The sequence below is a fragment of the Carassius auratus genome, chromosome 13, assembly GCF_003368295.1.
Source record: "Carassius auratus strain Wakin chromosome 13, ASM336829v1, whole genome shotgun sequence".
NCBI classification, from domain to species: domain Eukaryota; kingdom Metazoa; phylum Chordata; class Actinopteri; order Cypriniformes; family Cyprinidae; genus Carassius; species Carassius auratus.
Genome location: NC_039255.1, coordinates 15643506 through 15668116, shown reverse-complemented (window position 1 = coordinate 15668116; position 24611 = coordinate 15643506). Strand labels below are relative to the sequence as shown.

Sequence of the window (24611 nt, the reverse complement as noted above, 5' to 3'; positions counted from 1 at the left end):
ATGTGTCTAAACTGGGGAAATGCTTTTATGAACAAACTTACACAGACGGTTTTGATTTTAAAGTAATGTTCCAGGTTTTCATTCAAGTTAAGCTCCATCAACTGACTATACAATAATTTTTGAAGGAATTACTGTTTTAGGTAAGGTAAATTAACTTATATTGAGCAACTGTAAAAGTATATGATAGTCTTGTAAGTGGAGTTTGCTCTGTGTAAGCAGTGTACAACTGATACATCAATTTCAGGTCTCCATGAGCATATAATCCTACAATTTATCAGGTTTACTAGCATGTCATGCCAATATAAATTACTTATGTTGTGTAGTATTATTATTTCAATTGCCTGGCTCATGTACTTCCCCTGTTAGTGTCTTACAGTAACCACAATTAAATACTAATACCACAAATACCGAACAGAATTAGGCTGATGCTTCAAGACTTACTAATCTTCCTAATCTTGTGCTGGGGTCACATTGACCTCAAAGAGAAACCGTTCCACTATACTGAATAACTATTGGTTTTCTAAAAAAAAAACTAAATGCTTACATTGTTGCAAAAAAAGGGATTAACGTTTAATAAAATCTACATGGTTTGAAAGCACCAGATAAAAGTAACTTGTAATTATTTATTATAAAAACCTGAGGCATGAGTTACAACTATTTTCTGTGGTAAAGAAATGTATGCCACAAATGTTGTTGATAGAGCTTGTTATAAACCAAGAACATCCCTTTAAGGCCTTAAAGAGACAGTTCACCCAACAATGAAAATTCTGTCATTTACTCACCCTCTTGTTGTTCCAAACCTGAATGAGTTGCTTTTTTATGTTAAACATAGAAGATATTTTGAAGATTGCTGGTAATCAAACAGTTGGTGGTTCCCATTGATTTCCATAGTAGGAAAATAAATACTATGGAAGTAAATGGGAACCACCAACTGTTTGATTACCAGCGATCTTCAAAATATCTTCTTTTATGTTCAACATAAGAGAGCAACTCGTACAAGTTTGGAACGACATGAGGATGAGTAAATGAGTACATTTTTGGGTGAACTATCTCTTTAAAACAACTTCCAAATGCAGTTTTAAAGATTTAAGCCTGTCTGATATAGCTGCAGTGCAGTCGTCTCTAAAGAAAAGCCTTTTTTTTTTCAACCCACTGTGAATCTGTAGTTTCAGCAGTCAGTGAAACTGATTCTACTAAAGCAAAGTGCAAAAATCAAGTGACAATTTAAAAATAATATTTGCAACATCTACATTAAACACCTTTAAATGTTGGGTAGTAATTTTTTCTTATTTAAAAATTAGAATATAGATTTAAATGATATATTCTTTATAGTTTAATCATTTACAGAGAAGGGTTACCTACAGGATGCACCTTTTCCTCCCGTCTGACTGACAGTCAAAACCAAGAGGAGGGTAAGAGAGCCTGACCTGATGTGTGAATGGCTGGGTCGAGTCAGTGCTGCTCCCTAGTGGACATAATACAACCAGTATACTAAGTTAAAGAAGGTGAAGGTGATGGGAAAGATGACACGTGACCACTTGTCGATGGAGTTTACGTCTGTCAGGTCGGGAATCTTCACCCTTAGCTGAGCGGCTCGCCTCCTAAGACGACTCTTTTTTCGTGCCACTGGCCTCTCGACAGAGGCAGTGGGCCGGCCGTAGAGGTCCCGACCTGTGAGGGGCTTTCGGTATTGGATGCTGGCACTATCATAAGAGAACATGGTGTTCCTTGGGTCCCCAAGAGCACCTAACATCTCTGCTCCACTAAGGCGCAGGTCAAGGTTTGTCAGGGGAATGTTTCCACGGAGATCAAACTTTAATGAAAAAAACAAAACAAATATATTAATAAAACTAGAATATTAGTCAAGTTAAGAGGTATGCTTAAGAGATTCTTCTCACAAAAAGGTTTATACATTCTACATTATACAGTGTATATTTAAATTGAGGCAGATAATTAATTTCTTGTTATGGCTGATATTATTTTTCCTGAATATGTTGTAAATAAAACTCAAATCCAAATGCTAGTAGGGAATCCCTTTAAGGTGAGACTTAGATTACAGCACAAATAACTATTTAAAGAAGTGTAGGTCAACAGGTCAAAGACCCACCTGAACTTTGTTACTCTCCATGCGACACTTTTCATTGTTGCTTTTTGTGGCTTTTTCTGCCACTTTCTTCTGCAAGTGTGGACCACGGCCGAAGAATATGTAGTTGACGAAGGCATACTCAAGCAAGGCCAGGAACACAAAGACAAAGCAGCCCATCAGATAGATGTCTATGGCCTTCACATAAGGGATCTTGGGCAAAGTCTCCCTGAGATGAGTGTTGATAGTGGTCATAGTCAGTACGGTGGTGATTCCTAAAGAGAGTCAGAGTTAGAATGCTTCAAAAAGCTAAACATTTAAGAAGCATTGGAAAAAGTAAGGTGAAGCACAATGAATGTGTATGACTTTGGACGGTGTGGAGTACTGTGTCTACCTCGCACACACACACGTTTGTTTTTTATGAAAAGTGGGGACATCCCATAGGTGTAATAGTTTTTATACTGTACAAACTTTATATTCTATGGCCCTTCACCAACCCTACACCTAACCCTAACCCTCACAGGAAACTTTATCAAAAAAACTCATTCTGTATGGTTTAGAAGCGTTTTGAAAAATGGGGACATGGGTTATGTCCTCATAAGTCACCCTCTCCTTGTAATACCTGTGTCATAGCCATGTCATTATACAGAGTTGTGTCCTGATATGTCACAAAAACATGCACACCTAGTGCAACTCTTGCAGCGGAGGCATCATAGTTGATCCAGAAAGAGACCCAGGATAGGATGGTGATCAATGTTGAAGGCATGTAGGTCTGCAGGATGAAATACCCAATGTTTCTCTTCAGTTTAAAACTGAGAGACAGACGAGGATATGACCCTGAAAGTGAGAAATGAAAGTACTGTCAGTGTGGTACACAAACAATTCAGATGGAAAACCTTACAGTACACCAGCTTTCAAAAGTTCAGGGTCAGTAAGATCTTTTAATGTTTTTGAAAGAAGTTTCTTTTGCTCAACAGGGCTGCATTTATTTGTTCAAAAATGTAATTTATTCATGTAATAGCAAAGCTGAATTTTCTGCAGCCATTACTCCAGTCGTCATAGCCACATGATCCTTCCGAAATCATTCTAAAATGCTGTTTTGATGCTTAATTTTTTCATGGAAATATGGATATATATATATATTTTTTTTTCAGAATTCTTTAATGAACAGAAAGTTCAAAAGAACAGCATTTATTTGAGATAGAAATAATTTGTAACATTATGTCTTTTCCGTCACTTTTGATACATTTAATGTAGCCTTGCTGAATAAAAGTATTCATTTATTTTTTTTAAATCTTACTGATGGTAGAGCATATAGTATACAGTGTGGTTGGTTGTTTAACATGTCCGTCATTCAGATTCCTTTCTAAGTGGACAGGTCTTGACAAAAACAAGCGGTAAATTGGACCAGACTTTATGTAACAGCCAGCTCTTTCTTTCTTTAATATCAGAACAGCATAGCTACACTACACACATATAATTTTTTCTGTGCTTACAAATAAAAAACAACTTCATTTGAATGATCCAGGTTTGAAGGCAATCTTGGCATACAGTAGTTCTGAAGGACAGAGGAGTGCTGACTCATCTTTAAAGATGAATATTCATCTCATGAACATGCAGGGAGAGCACTGCACCTGTGGCAAACACCGCTTTCTTAGACAGTGTTTTATAATCAATAATAGAGAATTGCGGCAGCTCAATGTTGTCCACCCCCGTCACTGAACTTCCTCCCTGCCAGTAGAACTCAATGTCATCTGTGGTGTAGCCATCTGAGAGACAAAAAGAGGGACAGAAACATTCACAAATACACATATAGTCACAAAACAGCACGCTGGCTCAATGGGAAAGCTGCTCCTCTCACATTCCCACAGTCTTTGTTGTCAGTGGTGTAAATCAGCATGTGACTGCAGTGAGAACACTTGTGTGAGAGGTCTAACTGACAAGATTGTCCCTGCAGACCCTCTGCGCTTATCTCCAGGAGAGCACAGTACTGCAGAACATTAAAGCTTAATTAGAGGATGAAGTCTTGTGATGGTGAATTCTCCCTGTTCTTTATTAAGTTCAATCAAAAGAAACATCAGCCTAGAGTCCTGAGTAACTGGAGCACAGCAATAATCCTCTTGAAGGTCTACTGGTGTTTGATTAATTGTCACTGTTCTACAAATAGTAATACACTCTGGTTGCATAACCTAAATTGATATTCAGATCACTTGTAGTAAAAAAAAAAAAAAAAATTTAATAGTAAGTTAACCAATGAACGGTTCCACTTTTTGCATTAAGCCCTGTTACATGTTTATCTTTATTTTAAAAAAAAAGTTAAAAAGGGAATTAAATAAATAAAAGATCTATCTACTTCCATCTTACTAACTGCCCAAATAATTGTATGAAAAAAATTATCAAATTTGTTTCTATATATTTTTTCATTAAATATAAGCTTATAAATAACTACAAATTTCGATTATAAGCTAAATTATAATTATAAATTATAAACACTGTTACCTGGCACATTATGTTTATATTGTTTTATAATAGCTTGGAATGCTTTAATGATTATTCCTGAGCTGTACTGACATGTTTACTTTTGTTTTGTAAAAAACAAAAAGTTTGTAAAGGTGGCAAAATCAGCGTCTTAAAATTAAATGCACCTGACCAGGGGTGTGTTTTCCAAAACCATAGTTGCTAACCTGTTAGGAACTTGGTTGGCAATGGGAAATTGCATTGCAACCAACAAAGTTGCTAACTTAGTTTGGGAAACACACCCCTGATTTGTTTAAAGGGGTCATCGGATGCCCATTTTCCACAAGTTGATATGATTCTTTAGGGTCTTAATGAAAAGTCTGTAACATAGTTTGGTTAAAACTACTCAATAGTAGTGTAAAACACCCTTTTTACCCTGTCATAAACAGCTCTTTTCAGAGCAAGCCATTTGTAGCATTTTCCTTTAAATGTTAATGAGCTCTGCTGACTCCGCCCTTTTCTTCCGAGCCACTCCCTGAGGGGCTGTTTACTTTAGCTGCATTTATCGTGAAACTTGCCAATTAGCACATTATTAGGAAAGGCCATTTGCAAAGATTCATTAAAAAGCTTTATACTCACTTCTGTTGGTGAAGCTGGACCATCAATGATTTGAGCGAACATAGACACATTTATGTAGATCAGGGGTGCATTCCCTTCAGAAACAAATTTTATCCACTTTGCTTCAGCGACTCAGATGTCGGGAGTAAATGACACCTGCTATATTCATTATTACATCCAACAACAGAACACCTCAATAACTTAGGAGCCATTCTTGTCTACATCTGCTCCAGTGGTAAAACAATGGTGAACTGATGAATGCTCACTCAGGGCGGGTCTAAAATAAGATAAGTCTGTGCTAAAATGCCACTGTCAATCAAACTATCGTGGGAGGGGCCTGTCGTCAGGCATCTGAGATCGGCTCGTTTTGAGGAAGGGGAAATGATTTAAAGAGATTTAAAAAAAAACCACTGGGTGTATTTTTATCATGTGTACACACACATTGCCAACACTCATTTCAGTTCAAACAACTTGAAACATTGCATGTAGCATCCGATGACCCCTTTAAAAGGATATTCTGCCCCAAAAAATGACAATTCTGCCATAAATTATTCAATCACTAAGATATTTTGAGAAATGTTTTGAGAAATTGTCCATACAAGTGAAGTCAATGTTGATAACATTCTTAAAGGAGCATTGCGTAGGTTCTGAAATTTCTAACCATTACTGACACCAGTGGCCGTTAGAGGAACTGCATCCAGTCTCATGCTCGTTCTCAGTGCGCACGCTTTTTTTTTTCTTTTTTTTTACTTATGAGGAGTGTCTGTGGGTGTCTGAATTGTGCCGGAGGCTGGTCGCTTCTTTCCATCCGCAGAGTCCATTTGAAAACACTATTGCCGCTGCTTACTATAATGGCTGGTGTGCCGTACGGTTGTAAGCCCAAGTAGAGGAGAACGCGCATGACGTCACATTTTGTGAATTTTCACGCCAATTCGGGCCCGACTCCTCCACACACAATTGGGCTGATAGAGGCAACCGTGGTGGACAGTCGAGGTGTCATTCTTTTTTTTACATCATGGTTGGCTCATACCTCCACATAGCTCCTTTAAATAACTCAGTTTTTTTAAACAACACAAGGGTAAGTAAATGACAGTTTTAATTTTTTTGTGAACTATCCCATTAAGAACACCCTATTTTTCCAACATTACAGTGAGTCTGATCTTGTCCCATGGATGATGTGCATGTGGTGAAGGTGACATGGTTTATGTCTGCTGTGATGCTGGTGTTGAGGTTTCTCCTTCATGCTGTTATATGCATCTCAGAGCTCTGACATGACAGCAACCTCACAGGGCTACAGCTGTCTGCCCAACAGAGCAGACACCCAATTACAAACACTGTCTGTCACACCGAGAGACAAACTATAAGAGATGGAGTAGAGGAGGGGAAAGAGTGCAAAAACAGAATAAGAGTCGCAGGGACAAAGAAAGATGAAACAGAGACATTAGTCAGCATTCTCTGCAAGTGTTTTTCATGATAAATGAGATGATGCATAAAATCATTATGATTACACAACTTATTGCACCAGAAATTTCAGCATCTTTATGTAATACTTATAGTGAATACTGGACTAGCATGTTTGGTAGGTTTTCTCAGTTATTACTGATACAGTATATGTTATAAACTGTGACTATACATTCAAGCCAGCTGAGTCATTCACAAACAGCACTTACAACTTTCAATCTCCAGCGTGCAGTTCTGCTCATCCAGCGGGTATCTCCGCAAATCCATCATGCATGCAGCTGTGGTAGTTATCCTACAGACATGAGGTAAAAAAACAACACAACAATCAACAAAATTACAATAAAGCAGAGGCTTAGAAGGTCTAAAGTACCGGTAAGTATGAGTCTGATTTTCAAACATACTTCCGTTCTATTATTTTAGAAAATGTGAACTCTTGTCCAGATGTCAGAGGTGGTAAGCGAAACATTTAAGTTGTACATTTCAGAGAAGATGGTGTTAATACAGCCACCTGCTTGCACCTGTAATGAGATTTATATTCAAAGCATTGGCTGCTCAGGAAAGCTTTGCTGAACTTTAATTCATGCTGAACTACTGCATCAATGATGCTGGAAACATCAGTGCAGAAACACTGCGTTCCTTATTCCACTCTCGTGTGTCATCCCTCTTTATTCCACTGCTGTGTAATTGCCTTAACGCCGTCTCAGTCATGTCTGCAGCCCCTCTTTAAAATGCCTATGGCTGGACCTTAATTACACAGAGCTTTAATTAACATGGGGAAACACACGCGGTGGCCTTTCAGTGCATGACCGCTGCACTTTTAGACAACTTATGATGGAATTGCTTCTTAATTCTGGAGGTGAATTTTGGTAAAAAGCACTTTTTCTTGGCAAACACACAGTAACACACCCTTACGAAAACACACTTTTGGTTACCTTATTATACTGTGTTGTTTTTCTGAGTGTCAGAGAGATGGTTATCTAATCAGTTGTCACATATATTTATGGATACACACTCATAGGTGCACAATGCTATAGAGTAGCACATGTCTATACCTCTCAGGCATAGTACATTAGATATAAATAATGCAGTATTGAGCAAGATAGAGAGGGAATATCCGTCAGATAAAACCTGCACATCTAATGTCACACTCCAATGTGTAGGGAAAGAAAGATAGGACTGCAGCTTTCCTTCTGCAAAAAGACACTTGACTTGAATTAATATTTTTATTTAGTTTTGACAAATTTAACAATGACTACTGAAAGTTATTTCTCTTTTAAAGAGTCTTTAACATACCAGAACTGATGCACCCTTTTTCTGTAATAGAAGCTCGACAAGCCCAATTGCATAAGATATCAAAGCATATTTATGTTTCTTCTTCTTAAAAAAAACAATAATACTTTTATTCAACGATGACTCATTAAACTGATGAAAATATTTTTTTTCCATCAGTTTATTCATCAAACAATCTTCAAACAAATTATGACTTATACAAAAATATTAAGGAGTACAACTGTTTTCAACATTGATAATAATGTTAAAATCATCATATTAGAATAATTTCTGAGGGATTATGTTAGACTGAAGACTTGGAGTAATGACAGAAATAAATTACATTTTAAAATATCAATTAAGAAAACTGTTTAAATGTGATAATATTTCACAATATAGTTTTTACTATATTATTCAGACTTATTTCAAATACATGAAACACCCCCACACTTTAGAACAATAGTATACAGTATTTACTCGTGATTTACATTTTCGGTTCTCTTACATATCTGTTTATAATTATTTTGCTTATTTGTTTATAATCATGATAAACAATTTGCTGTCTGGATGAATCCAATCCAGGGTCCAGATCCAAACTTTGCTCTGATAATTACTGACCTCTATCTTAGACAACTGGCTCAAAAAGATCTGTGGTCCCATGAGCAAAAATGGAAAAATTTCAACCTGTGTTCTTCCATAGGGCTTCTGCACGAGTCAAGCAACTGCCATTGAGATGAATAGGATGCAAATAGAATAGCCTGGTTTAACCAGGACAGAGACAGTCTCATCTTTCTTTGCTAAACAGACCTTAATATATATTCCCTGACTGAGACAGGATACACATCTCTCACTGGGCCTTAAATTCTAAAAAAGCACCATCAGGACAGCCAAGGGAATAGGGTCAGCCAAAAATAAAGCATACACATGCAGACAGAGATAAATGTAAAGATGCACACTCACAAAAGAATCAAACATTAATATAATGCATGAGAGAGAGAAGATAAAAAAAACATGCACAAACACAAACTCACTGACCTGAGACCATAGAGCACAGTCCCATCAGGATGCAGACGAATCATGCGGTTCTTCACTGTGACCCCATGGACAAAAGATTTCTTGTCATTTATAAAGTAAGTATCAGGCACCCAGAGTTGATCAGCCACTCGGTTATCCAAAGTAAGATTGAGAGGAATCCCTGTGTAGGACAGACGCTTATCACGCCAAGACTGCTGGAAATACATGGTGATGGTATAGTCCTGAAAAACACACACAAAAACTGTTCATTTCATCCATTCCACACCTCAAGACACATTTATGCCAGACTGTCACAGCATTAGATACAAAAGATGAAAACAAGTGGCTTTTATTGTAAAGAAAGACAGCATAAGCACATATTTTAAACAAAACGTGTTAAAGAAAATGTAAAATTAATAATGAAGACAAAAAGTGTTCAGATTCTTTCTGGTTGTCAAGTTCACCACGGCCTTTAAGGGTACTGTCCATGGAAAACTCGGACCTCCTAGTGTGGCATTTATTATTAAAAGAAGGCATGCATTCAAGTTAGAAACAAGGTTTATATTGTGAACAAGAAACCAAACTGTATGTCTGAATTCAAAATTAATTTCTATCACTTATTTACACATGGAACCAAGCAAACCATGAGATGAGAGATAAGTTATATACATCACAGCTTTAAAATGACTGAAATACAGCATATCAATACAAATAACTTTCAAAATCATTCATTATGATTCAATACAGACTTTATATATATTGTTATTCATAGTATATATCTATACAGAATAGATAAGTGTTTTCAGTAATGTATCAAATAAACTTGTCTTTTTTTTAACATAACAATTCGGCAGCTCTAGTTTCCCACTCATAAATATGACTGCTCATGCAATGACATTTTTAAGTGTTACTTCAGAGTATACACATAAAAAGATAAAAATTTTAAATGAAAATTGAATGTTTTCCAGTGGTTTTAACAGTTAAAACGTGAATGCTTGTTAGCGCATGCAAACACAGCCCACTAACATTTAAAGTAAATATGTCACAAACTAAAATGGACCACTGCTGTCCATCTTGATTCCCTTTTCTGTCTGCATTTGTAATCTCAGGGAAGACATCTGTGTCCTTCTCTGACATATCTGGCATAAGTGGATGTTAACCACCTTGAGGCTAAGCTTCACTTCCCCATAGCCAAGACCTTGCTAACCCTGTTTTTCTCAGCTGAAGGTCATACAGCCACTGCCTCCGGATGTGTAAAATCACAAAGTATCATCCAAGATGACAAGCTCTCATTTGCAGACAAAACAATTATAACAACTTTGTGGCCCTGGTGCTTCATGCTTCACAATAATATAAATAAATCTGTATTCATCATTGCTTTGAGGTCAAGTTTACCAAGTCTGAAATGAAACAAAATGAGATCCAGTTCCAACAGTACATCCAGATGTGAAACACTGCTCTCCTCTCAGTAATTGCCACTTACATGACTATGCACTTCATTTAGGTTTGCTCTGAAAAGGAAAGAGTCTCTTAAGATCCCAAATGTGTTGGGACTAACAGTAAAGTCAAAAGTTAAACTGAAAAAAGCAGTCACATTTGCACAGAGGCTTTTGCTTCAACTCCATCCCCCAGTCGCTACCTTTCTCAGCTGAATAAGTGGTGAAACAAATTAAGTTGAGATCCCATTAAACCAACATGATAAATGAGAGTGAAGGTTAAACGGAGTGGATTCTCCCTGTCTCTCAGACACTTACAAACCCCTATAAAAAAAAAAATCATATTTTAGACTATAATAAAACTTATGAAGCTAATGCAGCCCAGAATCAACTTTATTCAGCTTTTAAAACCAACAATGATATAGAACAAAAAGACAGCACAATGACTTCCGACATCGTTAAATAAGAATTATAATTGTGGACCATGACTTCCTCAACTTTTTTGTCAGACATAAAATATTTACTCAAGTCAAGATTTTTCATTAATTGGTTATTTAGGGTTCACTGATGATGGTTTATGTTCACGTGACATGCAAGGTAACAAATTAATATTTGATCAGCTATTTTATTTTACTTTGCAAGTTTAATTGTCATGTGGTGCTACGGTGCAGGAGCACACAGTTGTAGGAGAATTTTACCACTTTGATTCATCCAATTGAAACAGGGAACCACACATAACAATGCAGACATAAACAATTACAGACAAGGGAGGACACAATGGGCTAGAACTAAATAGGGTAAATTAATGGGACACACCTGGGAACAATACAAACTAATTAATCAAACACAACTGGAGATGAATTCACATGACGAGGACAGGAACAGGAAGGACCAAATAAGCAAAACAGGAACTTACATGTGACATTAATACTAATGTCTTCAATTACTCACTTTCTAATGTTGATCCCCTAGCTTATAACATTTCAAGTAGAACTATTAAAAACAGAAATGTTGAAAAGTATGCGGATGGAAATAAAGAGAACCTTGTGCACTCTGCATTCCCAAATGTGCGATAAACTCCCTACACATGCAGAGACTGAGTTTGTGAGAAGCCATATCACATCTAATAATCAAATAGTGGAGATTTAGAAACAATAGTGAAAAATTTACTTTTGACTCTATAATATTTTCTTTGTACCTGTCCATGTTGACATTATTGCTGTGATTGAAACAGGACAGTTCCATCCCACACAAATCTAGTTTCAAGAAAAGTATGAAATTAGCGCTGAATGCCATGTGCAATTTATTGCCCGACAGTTTAAGATACAAACTGTGTAAAATAACAATACAAATTAAAGAGACTATCTGAACTGATGACGCTAAAATAAAATATTCAGAAAACATTATACTAAATAGGCTTAATGTTTTTAAGTAATTTAATTTCTGTAATTTTCCTTTTTTATTTAAGCATTTGTGCAATCGAGCTGGTCATATTCCTACGTTTAGCCCAAGATACTGTTTGCTGCAATGCAGTAAAATTTGTTTCAATCAATATTAACCCAGGGACTATGCAACATACTTCATTAAATAGGAACAGCAGTGATGATTAAAAATGATTATTGAAAATAATTTAGATGAAATCAAAGTAACCTCCATATGTGTGATGTACTAAAAGCACTTCAGATGGTTCAGTAGCCCTACAGGGGTGCAGGTTGGTCCTGTCCCAGCACTAATGCTCCTCCAAACTCATCTGTACTAGTCTCTGTTAAGATTCTTCTCACAGAGCACACGCACATCATCCAGCACAGTTTGCAGATTTAGAAATGCCTATGCAATCACTTCATAACATGCCTTTGGTGGGGAAAAAATGTCCCAAAAAATATTTTTATTCTGAGACAAAGTACTGCATGTATCCATGACCCTTAAACTGAATTTTAAAAACGCTACTATGACAAAGAGCTTGTTAAAAATAACAAGTGACAAGAACTTTGGGATCCTTCAAGAGGGACAGATGATACATGCAGTTTCGCCCAACATTTGGCATTAAGTATCTACCATACTTTCTCCTTATAACCTCACTAAATAGTACTTTTGACATACTTTACCATACTTTACCATTCAAAAGATTGGGGTTGGTAAGATTTTGTAAAGTTTTTGAATGCAGTTTCTTATGTTCACATAAATTACACTTTAAAAATACAGCACAAACAGTAACATCGTTAAATATTATTACAATTTAAAAAAATCAGTTTTAACATACTTTATTAAATGATGTAAATGTAATTTACTGCAGACTTCAGTGTCACATCATCCTTCAAAAATCATTCTACGTTGATTTGCTACTCAAGAAACATTTCTTATTATCAGTTTGAAAACAGTTGTGCTGCTTAATATTTTTTGTGGAAATTGTGATTTTTGTCCAGTATTATTTGATAAATAGAAAGTTCAAAAGGACACCATTTACCTGAAAGAGTCACTTTCTATCAATTTAATGCATCCTTGCTGAATAACAGTATCATTAATTTCTTTTAAAAAATCGTATTGTCCACAAACTTTTGAACAGTAGTGTGTTTAAAATAAAATTATGTTTATTAAATGCATTAATATTATTACTGTTATTATTATTATTCTATATTTATGTGTAAACACTTCATACAATGATTGTGATATTACACACATGGTCTTAATATCTGGTTTGGATTGTGATAGTTTTTAGAGTTTTATCTGTGGCTCAGTGGTAGATCATTGCGTTAGCAGTGCAAAAGGTTGTGGGTTTGATTCCCAGGGAACACATTTCAGGTAAAAAATTTTGTCCTGAATGCACTGTAAGTTGTTTAGGATAAAAGTGTCTGCTAAAATGTGTGAATGTATATCAACAGGTCAAGGAAATGATCTTTCTTATAATATCAACCTTCATTTATAAATGAAACACATAGCTGCTCTTCAGATGGGAAGGATGCAGCCCCATGAAGATGACAACACATGAGTGTATTTATGTGAGTGTGGCAGAAAACAGAAGACTGAAAGAGAGAGAGGATGGGTGTGCCTCAGGTTCACTTAGGACAAATGCCTCCTTCAGCTTCTATTATTAGAAGCAGCTGTTGCCCCTGACAACCGCTTAAAATCAACACTCCAGCACCTCAACTTCTTCACAGAGCACCCTGACAGACACAACATCATACACATATTCACAGGATGAAGGCCATACTTACTGTATCACAGCCTTATCTGACAGTATATTCTAAAAGGAACTAATTTCTCTTTGCCCATCACACTGAAGACATCGCAGAGGAACAGAAGAATAGAGGCTGAGAGAGAAACTCACTTGAGAGGATCACAACAGGATTAAAAGTAGCAAATAAAATAATAAAGAAAGAAAAAAGAACCTGAGGCTGAGGACAAGGACAGCTGGGGGGAAACAATCACTGGAAATCAATCTGCTTTGGTTTGGTGCAGGTTGCTGCAGCATTAAAGTTCAGGGAATTCGATTATTTAGATGATTGCTTTTTTTATAAATTGATGGTATACTGGGGGAAAAAAATTGGTTTACAAATAATTTTCACTCAGAAACTGCTAGTAAATTTCACAAATAAATACAAAGAAATGGCAAACTGCACACCGAATTAAACATGGAAGTCTTAAGTAGAGTTTAAGAATGAAAGTTTTCTTGTCAAGATGTACTCCAATAATCTTTTTACTTGCTATTTACTACCTCGAAAAATTTACTTAATTTTTAGGAACTGGTATGAATCATTTCAGAACCTGAATCTATATAAAAAAGAAAAAAAATGCATATTGATTAATGATTGCATAGACACAGCCCTAACTAGAATGAAGTTAGACCAAATGCAAGTAAATCAGGTTATTTGGTTATTGGATATTGCTAAACAAGCCATCTGGATATTGGTTAACATTATTCACCCAGCTGCTCCTGCAGTAACGTTAATGGAAAGTTTACTCAGTTATCGGGTCTTAAATGTTCTGAAAACATTCAGAAATAACATTTCAGACAGGTCCACTTTGTCAAAGTAGGTTTATTACAATTATAGCATACAGTTAGTGTTGGTGGTATGGTTCTGTTCAGGGCAAAACTCCCCTATGCCTGTCCACACAGCCAAGTCAAACCCTCCTGGGGTCCAGAACAGATGCAGTATATGCAAACATAATTACAATTCACAATTAACATGAGTTGTAGAAAATACATGATAGAGAATACTTGCAATAAAGTGTACTGTATACAAAGAAGAAAAAAAAATCAGATTAGATTACAGGTTCAGTTAGGCGGAGTTGGGATTGGAGGAGGGAGTTGATTTGCAAGCAGCGATGCGATAGAAGAGATGCTGGAGAATGGCATTTAAATGGACTGCTGTGATAAGTGTCAAAACTGGATTGGTACATGTCAGGAACAGCTGACTATCAGCTGATGCGAGCTTGACTGACGTGGCCTGCCTGAAATAACGCAATGCTTGATTTTCATAACTTCATAGCAGAATATTAGCAAAATGTTTCTTAAGAACATATTTTTGTTAGCTGAGTATTAGGTTGCATGGCCTAAGTGACATAAAGGAAAGATGAAACTATAATATTTGTTATTAAAAAGACAATAATTTACATTAAGACCCTGAATGTGTACTGTCAAAGTAAAAGTAAATTCTATTTTCCTAAAGTCCAGACCAGTTGTTAAAAATAGCACCAGCATCACACTGCAGTCAAGAGTCCGCATCTCACATCAAGCAAACTTAACATGTATCCTCACACTGCAGTCACGACGTGGTGAGTGAGGGCAGCTGAGGTAACCAGCGGTGTAAATTAACAATCAATGCAGGAGTGTACAAGAGTTGGCTATGCGACAGCACTGAGAACAGCTGACCTTCTGCAATATTCTTAGCGAAGCTGCAGTAGATTATCTTTTAGTTTAACGTCATTCTGCTTTTTCTCACTTCTCACCCAAATCACCTTCCTGTTCGTGTGATAAGGTTTGCAGTGCTCTCTGAACCTGGTTTTCTGTGCTATAAAAAGCAAAGCAACAGAAAACACATCTGCCGATATCTCTATTTCAAGCAAACACAAGCAGGAGAAAGGGGATGAGAGAGTTTGAGGGGAGGTGACTATAGTTCAATTTCTGATTTCCTAAAAGCACTTGGGATGCACTGATGTTAAAATTCTGTCTGATAGCAATAAGATGATGACTATTTTCATTTAATGGACGATAACCAATAAATCACTGTTATTAAATGTTTATGCTTATATGCTTAAAAACAAACTAGAAAATTCTAGGCACCACATTATAATATTCAGAAAGAAAAAATAGTATTACTAAATTATTAGTGTTTTCACAGATTAAGTGAGCTTTAATCTAGATGTATCTAAATGTAAAAATTAGGTAATCAAATTTCCAATATCGACTAATATATTATTTTTTATCAATAATCCATAAGTGATCTGATAAATAAAAAATTGGCATGGTAGCCTGTAATAGTGTTAACCTGCAATTTCAATTTCTGCCTGATCAAACCTTTAAAATTATTTTGTAGGTGTAATTTCATGCATTTATGTTAGTCCACTGGTTTTAAACAATATTAATGGCTTGATTAAACACAATTTAGATGTGGAATCATATTTTGAATCATTTTTTTTCCAGCCTACCTCCCTAAAAATCACAACAGATCTGAATGAAAGCTACACCTTTATGCTAGTCCCTGCAGAAACAAAAATGACAGCAACTACTTCACCAGACTTGACTTTTGTTTACATTACATTCAAACAAATCAAAATCAATTCTTGTGAAATTCACCATTGACCTGCATAAAAAGCAAGAATGGGAAACTAAGATCGAACTTCAAAATGGTGCATATGAACACTTCAAGATATCTTTGATTCCTTCTGTCCTTTCAACAGTGCATGTAATCAACTCTACATTATAAATCATGACTCGTCATTCATTACATACTCCACCATAAAATTTGTGATGTTTTATTGTACCCTGACTTTGTCACAAGAAATGAAACTCAAGTAAAATGCTCTAGGTTGTATGCTTATATACATTTAATCTAATAATTGTATATTTTATTTAAAAGTATATTCCTAGAGAAATATCTATTTTTAGAGAGTCGTGAAGCAGCTGTTGCAAATGCTGAGTATCTCTCTGCTGCACCTCACTATCTCCCACCACCATGTGTCCTCCCTGAAAGGCTCCCACTTGCTAAAATAATTAATGTATGACAAACCACCACAGAGATGGCTTTTGTTCAGACCCGTTATCCATAATTCACAAAAAAAGCTTTTTCTAGCATGGCCAAAGTGACACACTGTCATCACAACCTCAACCTTAGACCTAAAGTATCCTAGAAAACTGCCAGAGTGCATCAGCCTTCAGAGTGGAAATGCATAAGGCTACACCTGAAGTTTATTTCAAAACAAAAATGTAACGTTATTCTTAAAAAAAAAAAAAAAAAAAAAAAGTGAAGTGACATTCAGCCAAGTATAGTGACCCATACTCAGAATTTGTGCTCTGCATTTAACCCATCCGAAAAGCACACACACACACACACACACACCCAGAGCAGTGGGCAGCCATTTATGCTGCAGCACCCGGGGAGCAGTTGGGGGTTCGATGCCTTGCTCAAGGGCACCTAAGTCATGGTATTGAAGGTGGAGAGAGAGCTGTTCATGCACTACCCCCACCCACAATTCCATCCGGCCCGAGACTAGAACCCACAACCCTTCAATTGGGAGTCCAACCCTCTAACCATTAGGCCACGACTTCCCCAAAGTTACTACTGTTCAAGGCCATTATGGGGGAGTGGTTCTCAAAACTGGGGACTGGGGTTCACTGGGGGCCTTCAGCAAGCTTCCAATCACAGGATTAATTACATTTTATAAAAAATTAATTCTCCAAAAATAAAAATAAAATAAAAAATATGGCCACTGATAAATAGTTTTTTTTTTCCTCTCAATTTTATCTTATTTTTTATTGAAGAGCATACTAAAGCAGAATCTTTAATCTTATTGAATCCTATGATAAAATAATTGTGGTTACTTATTTACATCTACATGCCTAGAGCTAGATTTACTTACAGCATTAACATTACATTTCTGATGTTAAAAAACTACCATCAGGATTTACTAAGGACACACAGTGAATTGATGAGCAATGAAAAGTTGTGGAGTGGACAGTTATTTTTGCGACTGACCTTATTGCATATGCATTTGTAGGAGTTTCCCTTCCAGATACAAAATGTATGGGAGGAGAGTATACAAAAGAATCATGCAAGTTGGTTTACAAAGATTTGCCGCGGTACAGTTTTATAGTTTGCATCCCCAAGAATATCTTAACCCATTTTGCAACTGTGTTGTCAGTAGTGGTGGAAATTATGATTCTTTCAAGAGATTTGTTCATTTTCAGTTCGTTCACCAAAATGATTCGTTCAGATTCATTCACTGATTCGTTCAGTGACCATTTCTTTCTTCGTATTACAATAAATATGCCAGCAGGTGGCGAAAAAGAGTGTAATATATGTTATGTGTTATGTATTAAGTCAACAAACGTATTCATTTGTTACAAAAACTGATTTGGCTTTATTAATATGTGTGCATAATCGCTTTCAATATATAAAGTCTATTTACGTTTTTCAGATAAACAAAGCACAAGGTTTCCTTGCATTATTAGCATTTTAATTGTTTGGTCAGACAGTTCATATATTAGCCTATATATTCACATTCATAAATCGGGATTAAACGTGGAATTATGTTCTGTACGCTTAATATGAAAACAAGCGTATGTGCACAGAACCTATAACTTGGCTTTGCATTTTGTGAGATTGACATGCTAAATGGCCAACTGACCCAGTTTACTCTCATTAATTTTGTTCACGAACGACATGTATCCGTTCATTCAACTCGTTCGCGAATGAGCTCTCTAGGGATGCCTCCGAAAACTGAAAAATGCTGCCTTCGGAGGGTCCCATTGCAAGGCATCAAGGCTTGTCCGAAATCAATATCAGCTTCATTTCCTGTCTCCTGAGATGCCTTCATCTGGCCGGTTTTTGAAGGCAGCATAGATGTATGCTTCGCTGCCTTTGATATCCTACAATCCTGTGCGTTCCATTCTGTGACAGTTAAGCCAAAGAATAAAGATGGCGTCTGAAAGTTGCGGTAGGTGGTCAGTTTGTGTGTAAATGTATGTTTCTGAACAACGTTTTCCACTTTTTATGTAATTTCTAGCGAGAAATTAATATAGCAGTAATAAAATATCCACTTAGTTATCACCAAAGCTCTCTATATTTTGCTGTAGATCATTAAAACATTACTCCGCCTCAGAAGCCTGTCCGAAATCAGTTTCATGAGGTGCCTTCGGGCAAAAACGCTGCAAAGTCATTGCCTGATAAGACAGCAAGGCAACAAGTCACCTGCCTAAGTTTTCCGATGCAGCATAGATCTTGTTCAGACTAATGAAACTCGTTCAGTGAAGGGCGTATTCGTTCAATACATTCAACCAATCAGTGGATTACGTGAACGAGAGCGATTCATTCACCTAAAAGATTCGTTCACCTAAAACATTTATTCAAAAAGAACGATTCGTTCACGAACGACACATCACTAGTTGTCAGTAGATTAACCGCACCTGATTATCATCGGCTCTGCTTGTTTTTGACCCTACAGTAATTCATGCCCACGCACCAATGGTGCAAGGACCCTATTGAAATTGCTCCGTTTATTATTTGCATTGCTCTTGGTAGACTGGGTTAGTCATTATGACTGCATTTGTGTTCTTTAATTTGCACATTGTCAGTAGATCACCAGTAACATTTTCCACTCTCATTTGTGTTTTTATGGGATTGCACTCTCACACTAATTTGCTCTGTTTAGTAAATCTGGCCCTTAGTTTCTGTTAATAACAAGGTTTACAATAATATGGTAGACAATTGGGGGAACCCCTAAGTCAAAAAGTGTTCTAATCTATAGTACAGTATACCATTGGACACTGGCCAATAAACGTAGGCTAATTACACATCCTAAGATCCACTGACCATCATGATCATCTTCATAAAAATCATCTTCTATTTAAGGGTCACATTAAAATCACTGTTGTGTTTAAGCATCAATTACTTCTACCTACTCTAGCCTGTGGGTGTGCATATATATGGGGTCTTACAGTATGTGCATATTCCTATCAAAATTGTTTATTTTGTCCTTCTTTGCTGAGTCAGAGTAAAGGCTTATGTCAGTTCAGTTCCAATGCCAAAGCAATCATAATGCAAAATGAACACTATGCCTCTCTAATCTTACAGTCAGCTGTGCTTGTGTGTATGAGAGCAGGAGAGAAAACAGTAGCCTGTAGCTTTTTCCTGAGTTGACTACAACAGTAGAATCTCGAAAATATCCCACTTTATTTATCACTGTAGCCTTAATAGGTTGCGTTGACAGATGTCATTTTCCTTAAAAGCCCACCATCTATTAAACAAACAAAGAAGCCTGTAGACTCACCATGTTCACTTCTGACACCATGTCGATACTGGAGATGTCGATACTCATAACGACATCAACCGGAGGACCTGCAAAGCAAGCAGACACCACAATCTCTCCTACATGGCCTGATGACAGTCAATGATCCATCACAATGGTCACATCCATTGGTGAGAAGGGAAAAGTGTTTTAAATCAATATAAAGCCTTTACCTCCAAAGTCAGGCCTGAGACGGATGTCATAGCCTTTGAGTAGTTTATCCACAGTGACTTTGACGTATGACATGTTGCTTGGTTCATTTACACTGTGGAAGAATTGTGTTATATTTAAGAAATTGTAACCCAATCGTGCCAGAGAAATCAGCTTAATCTTAAAATTTGGACTTGTGGAATAGCCAAGCTGGATTTAACTGTCTCCTAGACTAGCCGGTCTACCAGCCTGGTCAAGCTGGTCTTATCTGGTCTTCCTCAGCATAGCCAAGCGCGTGCTCATCTGGCTTTCAGCCTCAGCGTCTGAAAAGTCCCCAAAACCTCTTATAAAACCAGCCAATAGGCTGGGAGACCAGCTAAACACAGCAAACCGTTAGGCTGGTTTAACATGACTCCGCAGAGAATGCAGACAGACTGATCACACACAAGCACGTTATGCCTTACCTGTGCGCTGGTGGGCTGCGACCGACCGTCAAAGCCACGAGCACTAGGAGACACAAGATCCGCGCGCGCCAGTGATCCCGAGCGACCAGCATCCCTCTCATCACTGACCGAGAAGCAGTAGCTCAAAGTCTGAAGAAGCACTCCAGCAATTTCAGCTACACAGCAACGCATGCGCGACGACGAGACCAACATCAAAATACTACAAACGCAAAGAAATGAGCAACTCTAACGAAAACCTAAGTGGCGCGGCGTCTGTCGCGCTCCCCGGTGCTGACGCTGCTGGCGGAGCGTATCAGTATGCCGGTCAGATCCCATCGCCAGCGGGTCACTGGACACGACAGCTCATTGCAGTACTTCGCGTGTCTTCCTTGGAAATACAGAGGAGCTGAACGTACTGTCGCGCAGAGATTATACGCCTAGCGTTTTCCCTGAGTGCGTAGTTTTTGCGGGAGGATATGTGAGCACCTGAACGCACGCGCCGACTCAAGTGCTCTTTCGCGCCATCATTCAATTTGCAGTGCATCACGCGCCCGAGACAGAGTGAATAATTTGTTAGAAACTCGGAAAACGCATTAAGACACCGAGCACCGTGAGAAAAACGCATTAGGTAATAGCCTACCTGGAGACTGTGGGAATAATTAATGTGCAACGACAGAAATGGCGCGTGGCCGCTGATGCGAGGAAAAAAACAGCCAACTGTGCTTTTGAAACATCGCTCTATATGCCTACCTGTAGCGATATGCTATTCAAACAGCGAAGTCAAACTGATTATTAGAGAATACTTTCAGCAATCATATATTATGAACTGAGACCAATTTATACACAAACCAGTTTTTTTAGCAATGTTTGTTGGTTTCAAACACTTTCTTAACAATATAATGTGAAATGAAAACAAGATATCATGAAAACATTCAACATCATCTGTCATCATTGATAAAGTAGCTTTTTCTCATGAGATCGGGTTATGGTACAACAGGGAGAGATTCTCTGAAGCAGGTAAATTTCCAGCCAAAAGTGTCTGCTAAATTACAATATAAATAACTACATTGCTGTCATATGAACTCCTTTGCCTGTCAGGAACTAAACTACATGTCTTGGCCTTCGGGAGGACGATTAACTGTTTATGGAGCAAAGAGTTTGAGACACGATGGCAGGCTGCTGTATTTTCATCCCCTCTGGACATTAAGCATTATGCCTGGATGCTCAGCCATGGTGTACAATAGAGAATAGGCTTGAAGTGCCTTCAAGCATTTTGTGCTAAGCTGAGATATCATGATGAAGAGAACAGGTATAGCAGGGGAGCCAAGGGGAATTGTTGTGGCCTAGTGGTTAGAGACTTTGACTCCTTACCCACGGGTTGTCGGTTTGAGTCTTGGGCTGGCAATTAAGTCAAAAAAGAAATTTCAAAAAAGTCTGACCTGTGAGCCAATTTTTCCCTTCAAAAACAAGGTTGTGAATATTTTTACATCCTCAACACTCAAGCTACCGCTGCTGTCAAATGTCTACTCTCTCTCTCTCTCTCTCTCTCTCTCTCTCTCTCACACACACACACACACATATATGTATGTACTGTATGTAGTAGTCTTTGTGTGTATGAAGCATCCGGCCCCCTCGTGTGTTTACATCATCAAATTTAACCCCCTTTAAAAAAACGTTTGGACACCCTTGAGATATAGGAAAGTAGGTTTTTGGGATCTTTAAATCCTCAAGTGCACAAGGTTCAGGCCGTATGGGAATTAGGTCTTGGAACAGCAGAAGGATCCATGCATCAGGACAGTGGAGCGAACAGTGCAGAACAGGAACTTAGAAGGACACAGAATGATTCAGAGCGCTGACAGAATGATGCCAGAATTCATTGCAGCTTTGAAGCTTTGTTTCTAGTTTCCATTAAACCATGTTAATAATGTTGTATATTTTTTACCATTCATTATACTCATCCCTGTGATTTTAAAATAAACGTACTTTCGTATGATAACATTTGTTGGTGCTTTGTAGCCTCACCACTTGTAAATCTTTGTAAATCTTTTTCAAGCAAAACTGGTTGAGAACCACAGTCATTTAGAATTAATTCTGTTTTAAAGTACCCAAGCATTTAAAGCAGCTGAGGAAAGAAACTGCAACATGCTTATAATAAACAGTGCACTGATTTGGAGGCTAGTCTAATGTAAGTTATCACTAGTTATTTTTATAATTATCATTGTTAGTGTGAATGGCCTTAAGACTCTAGTAAATAATATCTGCAATATTTATATTGCCAAACTAGAAATGTCTCCATCTATAGTTTTTGTACCACTGGCACTCACTGTGCAGGACTGTCCAATACATCTGAAGCATCCAGAAAAAAGCTACTAATTATCAAAAGACCTAGTATGTGTGATGTGGGAAAATAGTGACTCTAATTCAATGAGCAGCCACACCAACTGAGCTCTTGCACACACTCACACACACACACACATACACATAGACATCACATCAACCTAAACAAGAGCAAAGAATCAATATTGAGTCACATTCACCTCCTACACCTCACAGTGTGTGTCCATCATGCCTTACTGATAAGTGGCTGTCATACTGTGAAAACCACAGACTGCAAATACAACAGCACCCTGTTAAAATACCATTCTCATCATTTACCTGCTGCTTCTCCTCACTGGCTTTCAGTAGGCTGTTGTGTTGCAGAGTCAGGGACGCCTGTCTAGGGATCACTGGAGGATTATAACAAAGCTAAAGAGTTCACAGCAAGCTCAGTGTCAGTTTCATCCGTTTTCATGTCACTTTCACTGGCAGATTTTTTATTTAAAAAAAAATTCACTGTTGATAAAAAGGCAATTTATGAACAGTAGGTGCTTTTCCAGGATGATAAACCCAGCAGGTCTGGAGCTTTGTACATATCACACATTATGTAAGCTACTCTGCTTAACTGAAAAAAATTTTTGTATGCATTATACACTCAATACTCTTTGCACTTTACTAATTTCAATACTCAAAAAAAAAAAAAAAAAAAAAAAAAAAGGAGCGAGACGAGAGTAGGAGACACAGCTTGCATTATTGTAATGCAGCAGTGGTTGCACTAGGGTGCGCTACTCAGTAAATAATGACTTGGAAATGTTTTCACAATTTAGAAACAAAAAATACATTCTGACTAATACAAAGGCTAAGATCAATAGACAATATTAAAAAACGGTATAGACATATACTATAGTTGCATTGAATCAAACATAATTAAGATCTAGAAGCAAAATATATATTTTCACTGTTGTAACCTTAGCACTATGGCTAATTTGTTCAAATAAACTAGAAGAATTACAGATGCTTTATGCTTTCTGCATTAACATTTTATATATATATATATTTAAAATTTTACATGGTTTACTTCTTTTTTATGTGAAATTTTACGTTATTGTACCCATACACTACATGACAATAGTTGATCCTCGTATTGGTTCGTTAGTTTTAACTTTTCTAAGAAGATGTTGTAACATGGCTGTGCAGATTAATTCCCATTCAGACATGAATATCAGTCTCACTCCCTGTCAGCATCTGAATTTGTCCCAGAGATGTTCAGAAAGGTTTAGGTCTGGGCATTGTGCAGGCCATCTTTCTTTGGGGTCCTAAGATAGTGCACCTCAAGCATCACTGAGCTCTTTAGGACACCACATTCTACTGACATTTGTCAAAGAGGATTTTATGGCTGTATGATTTGTTGATTTTATGCACTTGTCAATAATACCGATCAAGTGCATGACTGAAAAAGATCATATCCAATGCATAACTAAAAAAAAATCATCATTTTGGCATTTTTTTTCTGGTCACAGAGAGTTGAAAAATGTTCAACTTTGGGTAAAACACAGCGATTATCACAGTCATTTTTTACCCAGCCATCCAGTGAAAGTGGAGGAGTGGTGGGACAAAAATCACCAATCATCACATTCTACTTGCACAAGGACTGAACAGCAACAGAGCAAAAGTAAATATTCCTTTTCGCCGGGTATCCATTTCTGTAAGCCTACCAGTTCAGGAATCAGATCAGTTTTAATAATAGACAAATAAAGTTTTAATATACCTGACAAAGACTGAGAAGGGTTAAAATACTGAGTTTGAGAGTATTGAGGCAGCTGAAATAGTCAAATCTGAAAGGGGGTGTCCACACACATT

The 24611-nt window shown here is 37.2% G+C and overlaps 1 protein-coding gene across 2 annotated transcripts; it reads right to left on the bottom strand.

The window, feature by feature from the left end:
• Window positions 1-1009: 1009 nt before the first annotated feature.
• On the bottom strand, window positions 1010-21140 carry LOC113112827 (gamma-aminobutyric acid receptor subunit beta-1-like). Of its 2 annotated transcripts, none has more exons than XM_026278721.1 (9): window positions 20457-21140; window positions 20016-20107; window positions 19825-19892; window positions 8924-9144; window positions 6829-6911; window positions 3718-3852; window positions 2768-2920; window positions 2108-2358; window positions 1010-1813 (listed from the first exon to the last, which is right to left on the bottom strand). In XM_026278721.1, the coding sequence occupies exons 1-9, from the start codon at window positions 20555-20557 to the stop codon at window positions 1466-1468; spliced, it is 1452 nt and encodes a 483-aa protein (XP_026134506.1). In that variant the 5' UTR covers window positions 20558-21140; the 3' UTR covers window positions 1010-1465. The 2 variants fall into 2 exon arrangements, with proteins under 2 accessions (XP_026134506.1, XP_026134507.1); XM_026278722.1 differs by having other exon boundaries at window positions 20016-20315; window positions 20457-20548.
• Between the last annotated feature and the right edge of the window lie 3471 nt (window positions 21141-24611).

Excerpts from the sequence above, each read along its gene's own strand:
- LOC113112827 (XM_026278721.1), bottom strand. The coding sequence starts at position 20,557 with ATGAGAGGGATGCTGGTCGCTCGGGATCACTGGCGCGCGCGGATCTTG. Across the intron at positions 20,108-20,456 it reads CGCAGCCCACCAGCGCACAG|TGTAAATGAACCAAGCAACA; the intron begins GTAAGGCATAAC and ends ATTCTTCCACAG. Across the intron at positions 6,912-8,923 it reads ACTGTGCTCTATGGTCTCAG|GATAACTACCACAGCTGCAT; the intron begins GTCAGTGAGTTT and ends TCATGTCTGTAG.